General features: G+C 49.3%; 1 protein-coding gene across 12 annotated transcripts in view; it reads left to right on the top strand.

Annotated features, from left to right (window-relative positions):
- Window positions 1-995: 995 nt before the first annotated feature.
- The window catches only part of MTSS1 (MTSS1, I-BAR domain containing), a 125,321-nt gene continuing 120,316 nt past the window's right edge, over window positions 996-6,000 (top strand). For 6 of the 12 annotated variants that reach the window (XM_017825229.1, XM_017825223.1, XM_017825224.1 and 3 more), the window contains exon 1: window positions 1,145-1,404. In XM_017825229.1, coding sequence (XP_017680718.1) covers window positions 1,333-1,404 — 72 coding nt within the window. In that variant the 5' untranslated portion in view covers window positions 1,145-1,332. The other 6 variants (XM_017825231.1, XM_017825226.1, XM_017825230.1 and 3 more) reach the window with 3 other exon arrangements.

The raw sequence follows: 6,000 nt of genomic DNA, 5'->3' as shown, positions 1-6,000 counted from the left end.
AACACAGCCTGTTTTCCTGGGTGTGCAGCTTCCCGGGGCTGGGCGGCAGCAGGACCTTTGGAGCTCTGCTCCCCAAAACAGCGGGGCACTGCTCCATTTATGCCAACGGGGGTCTCGGGGACCCTCGGTGCTGCTCCTGTTCCGCTGTTACACGTGTAAGGTGAGCCACTGACTGCCTTCGTGCAGAAACAGAGGATTTCGACCAAATGTTTCGCAAAATTTGGCACAGTTAGTGTGCAAACTGAATTACTTTAAAACCACACATTTTACACAACCCACTCTCACACCCTTGGGTATCGTCTGGCATGTGTGGGACAGGATGAGGGAACAGCCGCACAGCCGCTGCCGGCTGTACAACCCAGGGTGTTGCTTTGCTGAGGGCTCTCAGATCGGTATCGGGGGTGTCGAGGCAGATGCTTTTCACCAGCAGAGACGAATTTCGGCCATTTCGGCGAATGTCACCAGAAGAAAACCGCTTCTTCGCCGAGCCGAAGACACGCAGTCGGCGCCTGCCCTGAAGTAGGGACCAGCACCAGTACCAGTACCAAAACCCAGACCCGGCGGAGCGGGACTCGAACCCGCGGTCCCGAGTGCCCCGGCCGCGCGGGGCCAAATGGGCGGCCGCGCCGGTGACGCGGCGGGGCGGGCCGGGCGCTCGGTACGGGGTCGGACGGGGGCGGGCGCTGCCGCCGCGGGAGCGGCACAGGCGGGCGGAGCGGGCTGTTCCCGGGGAGAGCAGGCAGCGGGTCGGGTGCTTTAGCTGCAGTCTGCTCCACTGGGGTTGGCAGAGACTCTCCCCTTCCACAGGCTGCGCCACGAGGACCGGCGTGATCTCGTCCCCTTTTTATACAGAGACCGATTTTTTTTTCCCACTTAATTTTTTGGGGTGCGCTCTCGCCCAGCGCCGCGGGCGCCCGCTGCCCTGAGCGCTGCCGTGCCGGGAGGCGCGGGGGGCCGGGGCCGCGATGCGCAGCGATGGGCCCTGTGGCTGCCCCCGCATGGGCGCGTAGTGCCCGCTCGGCGCTGAGTGCCCGGGTGCCGCGGAGCGGGGCGGGGAGGCGCGTGTAGGAGAGAGGCTGGATTTTATCCTTTTTCCCGTTGTAGACGTGCAGGGAGACAGGGGGACAGGTGTGTTGGGGTGTTTTGGTTTTGTTTTTTTTTTTCCCCTCATTGCCTATATCGGCTTGTTTACCCCCCCATTTTTGTTTTTTTTTTGTTGTTTTGTTTTGGGTGAGGTGGGAGCCCGGGGTGTCTGATTTTCCTGCAGCTGAGCAGTGCAGTTGCAGCGGTAGCGGTGAAATCCTGCTCCTCCAGTGAGCTCGAGCCAGGAAAATGGAGGCTGTGATAGAGAAGGAATGTAGTGCGCTCGGAGGGCTCTTCCAGACCATCATAAGCGACATGAAGGTAAGAGGCTGAGGGGTCTGGGGGCGGCACAGGGGAGGGGAGGTGTCTTCTCACCTGGCCTGGCGAAACTTCGCCCCGGGCGGTGCAGCCGCATCGGGCTCTGGTGGCGGCGCGACCTTTCCCCGTGGCACTGGGGGACCCTCCCCGGGGCTGGGACCAGCCCGGCAAAGGGGCCCCTGTAAATGCTTCATACCCCAACAGGGTTTGGGGCTTGGCGAGTTGCTTGCAGGACACCACCTCTCCCTCTCTCTTCCTTCCCTCCTTTCGCTGTCTCTCCTGCTCAGACATGCAAGCTGTTACCTTGCACCAGGGTCAGCGTTTTCCAAGCCTGCCTCTTTTTTTTTTTTTTTTTTTTTTTTTTTTTTTTAAAAACATCTCTTTCTTTTCCTTCTCCTTTTTTCTCCCCTGGTTTGGGCTGTCAGAGCGGTAGCAGAATGGACGCAGCGAGGCGGCAGCGTGGTGCGGAGGAGCCGGGCACGGAGCATGTCAGCCTGGGGTGGGGCTGGGAAGGGCAGTGGGGATTTCGGTGCCAGGCTGATGGGAGCGATGGAGAAAAATCTCAGCCTGGAGATGCTCTAAAGTTGATGTGTGCCTGGATTAAAATTGCGGGTCGGTCGTTATGCGATATTATTTTCACGCTGTGTATGCTCAGGGAGGTGGCATTTGCTTCTTTCTCTGCGTGAATCCAAAGGTCTCAAGTCGCCGGGTCTCCTCTCCACCAGCCACCAGAAATCTGAGTGTGCCGATCCTGACTGCCAAAGGGTCCCTTTGAGAGGGGCGCTCCCAATGTATCTTTGGCAGCCAAGGGCACTTCTGCAGGGTTTTCTTTGGGTGAGCGGGTGCCTCCCACCCTTCTCTCGTGGAAATAAACAGCGTAAAAGCCTCGCTGTGTTCTGTCAGTCATGCCTTCCCCAAACCCCAGGGCCAGCGGCGCCCTGCCCCCGGCAGACGGCCCTACTGCAGAATACTGCAGTGTTCCCCTGGACAAGGGCAGCCTGTCTTCATCCCAGGGCTGACTGGGAAGGATGCAGTTGTCAGGAGATGTTGAGGGACGCGTCAGATAATGGGGGGCCGCCGTAATTTCAAGGCAGCAACCGAGCACGCGGTGCTGCTCCCAGCCAGGGGCTCGGGATTTCTCTGGATGTTCTCATCCATGCAGGGCTCGTGAGCAGGGAGGGTTGCTGGAGAAAGAGCTGCCAGGTGGGGTTGGAGGAGGACAGGATCTGCTCTAGGAGGGAGCCTGGCAGAGGTGAATGGCTTCTAATGTGTATTTTTGTGGGGGGTGGAGAACCTGTTTGCACTAGAAGTTATTTTTTGGCAAGGTTCATATGCACTGTCCTCTCAACACATCTAATGAAGAGACATTTAATTAAAAGCGTGACTTGTCAAGAGCAAGCAGATTGCAGAGAGGAGGGAGAGTGTGTATCTGTCAAGACAGTGTTGCAGTCCTGGAGGTGGTGGTCCTCGGGCTCTCAACCCCCTTGGATTTAATAATGACTGCAGTTTAAAATAAACCTCCCAAAAAGCAGGAAACGATCACAAATCCTGTAATCCTTTTAGTGGGCTGTGCAGGGAGCACGCAGGAGATGTTCTGTTCCAGATGCAGTGTGGTTTGGGTTTCATCACAGAGGGACACTGAGTATGTTTATTCTCTCCTTCTTTCCGTGAGTGATGCATTTGGGTTTTCTTGCTCTTAAGCCAATGGGCCTTTGTTATGTGGTTTTATTTTTTCTTCTACACATTGGTACTTGCATGGAAATGCTGCTCATCAGGAACATGTTGACATGAGCTTATGGAGATGGGCACAGGTGTGAATATTTTTTTCTTAATGCTCCATAGTAGTGGAACCTGTTTTGTGAACTGGCAATTACTGAGGGGGGAGGTTTGGAAGGAATCACAGCAGATCTTTAGCAGTATGGTTGTTGTTATGGTTTGGAAAATCTGCTTGTTATTTAACAGGAGTAGAACAAAGAATTTTTACCTGTAGTTTGGTTTGATGCAGCTGATGCTGTACTGCTGATGAGATGCACTAGGATTCTTTGTAAATTGTGCACAAAGGAACATGACAATTTTTAAGAAAAAATAGCTATTTTTGGATAGCTAACCAGAACCTTTCAACTAATCATACCTTTAGTAGTAAAGTGAAAATTAGCATTTTAAATGCTGTTTCATGTAGTCAGGTCTGTGTGGGCAGGCTTCTGGCAGGATCTTGGAGATGTTGCGTAGGGGTCTGCCCACACTTACCCAAGTGCACTATCTGTGCTGATTTCTCATCACAGGCTGTGATCAAGGCCCCACATGCCCTGCAGTGCTGAGGGATTTGCTGCAGCATCCGCCTTTTTTTTAGCTAAACAGTTCGCAGGTTCTTTTATCGTGTATTGCTCTGCCTCAAACTTTGTTGTAAAGATGGTAGGGTTAATCAACAGCGTAAATTACTCTGAAGTCTTGCCAGTGGATGCAGATGGATGCTGCAGCTGAGGTGATGAAGATACAGTACACGTGGACTGATTTTTCTCTTTGTTCACAGTAATACAGAACTAGCTCAGGTGTACCTGTTGTTAATTTTGAGCTCTGCCTGATCTTGACAGGGTTACAGAAACGGGAATTATAATTCTGAACAATGTGATTTTTTCCATTTTTTCCTGTATACTGCGTTAACTTTGAAACTTAATATAGGGATTATATGTTGGTGTGACTAACATATCACATTTTTGATAGCAATATTATGTCTTGCTGGCTGAGATTTCTTGAACTGTCTTTAATGTTTTCTCCAGAAACCCCAAATTTCTTTCCACCCTCTACCAAAAGTATTTCTGGAGCTAATACTCAACAAAATATGCTCCAAAATAACTCAATGTAAAGCTAAGTGAATTAGAGAAATTATATTATTGAGTAAATATAGATATGGTTAATAAACATCCCATTAATATAGCACATTATTGTACATCACAGAATCACAGAGTATTCTGAGGGGCCCACAGAGATTATCAGGTCCAACCCTTAGCCATACACAGGATACCTCAAGAATTACACCGTGTGCCTGAGAGCATTGTCCAAATTCTTCTTGAACTCTGTCAGGCTTGGTACTGTGACCACTTCCTTGGGGAGCCTGTTCCAGTGTCTGACCACCCTCTGGGTGAAGAACCCCTTCTAATACCCAACTTAAACCTCCCCTGACACAACTTTAGGCCATTCCCTCGAGTCCTGTCACTCGTCACCAGAAAGAAGAGATGGGTGTCTTCCTGTCTGCTTCTCCTTGTGAGGAAGTTGTAGACTGCAGTGAGGTCTCCCCTCAGTCTCCTCTTCTTCAGGCTGAAGAGAACACCTGGAACTTCAATGCCTTGACAGGGGAAGTCCGTTTTTTCCATGCAAAACAAGGGTCATATTTGTTGAGTAGTATGGTGGTGTACACGATGACAGGGTTGTTTGTGGAAAGTCCACAATGGGAGTTGTACTTGGCCGTTGTGCTCTAGAATTGGATTTCGATGCTTTGAGATTTCAGGATCAGGTTAAAGAATCATAAAGGTGGGAAAATGTCTGCCCATCCCATCCTTAAGTTTTGATCCATTGTCACAGCCCTGGTGTTTCCTACAATACATCACTGAGTACATGACACTTATGGTTTGTTATAGTCTTATGCAAGATGTTTTTCAATGCAATCAAAGTTTATAAAAGCAGAAATAAAATGTGCTTGTTCCCTAAGAGGACTAGTTCTGTGTGCTGCGTGCAAACGCTGTGCAGTTTCTCTTTGAATGCAGCATATTTTCTGTAGTTCCTCATGGGAAGGAAGTATTTGATCTGAATGGTTTGTAATTCATTTTTGCAATTGAGAAATGAGATGCTGCAATGTACTGTTATTTTCAATATTTCTTTTAGTGCAAAGGAAATCAGTGCAGATAATTTTTGGGAGGGCCTGTTGTGGATGGATTTTAAAAGACCTTGTCTTCTCATGCAGAGATTTTCTGTCATGCTGTTTTTCCTTTTGAGTTCATTTTACATTCCTTTTAATCACATTGTTCTCTGCTATCCTGAAGAAAAAGACAACATCTCTGAAAACATTGAAATTGGCAGTGTTTGTAGTTTGCTTGATGGTGTTTCTTTGGCTTGTAGCATGTTCTTTATTTGTCTTGCCTCTTCTGCCAGCATGTGTTTTGACAGAGCAGGGGCTTGCTGCATGTGTACAGCACTTGACATCCATGGGGTGGGCATGGGAGGAACATGAGTTTAATGAACACTGTGGGAGGATTTACCAAGTGGGATTTACCAAGTGAATACCAAGTGGGAGGATTTACTAAATTTTTATGGGTCAGATTTGGATTACCAATTAGTCTCATTCATCTCCCCACATGTGAGAGATGTGCAGATATTGTTGTCGTGTTAGTGAACAAAAACAAGGTTCCCAAAGGAGGTGTAAGATTGGAAAATTTTAGAAATTCTTGTATTTTATGTGACTTATTTATAGTTGTTTTAGCCTAAAACTCAATAAAGTCAACCTTTTCCTTCTGGCAGTGACCTCTAATAGTGTAGCGGAGGTGAACCCTTGACTCCATTGCTGCTGCTGGGGCTCTTGGATGAGGCAGTGGTGCCCCTTTGCTT

Source organism: Lepidothrix coronata, unplaced genomic scaffold (genome assembly GCF_001604755.1).
Source record: "Lepidothrix coronata isolate B3197 unplaced genomic scaffold, Lepidothrix_coronata-1.0 Scaffold117, whole genome shotgun sequence".
NCBI classification, from domain to species: Eukaryota; Metazoa; Chordata; class Aves; order Passeriformes; family Pipridae; genus Lepidothrix; species Lepidothrix coronata.
This window is presented reverse-complemented; position numbering and strand designations above follow the sequence as displayed.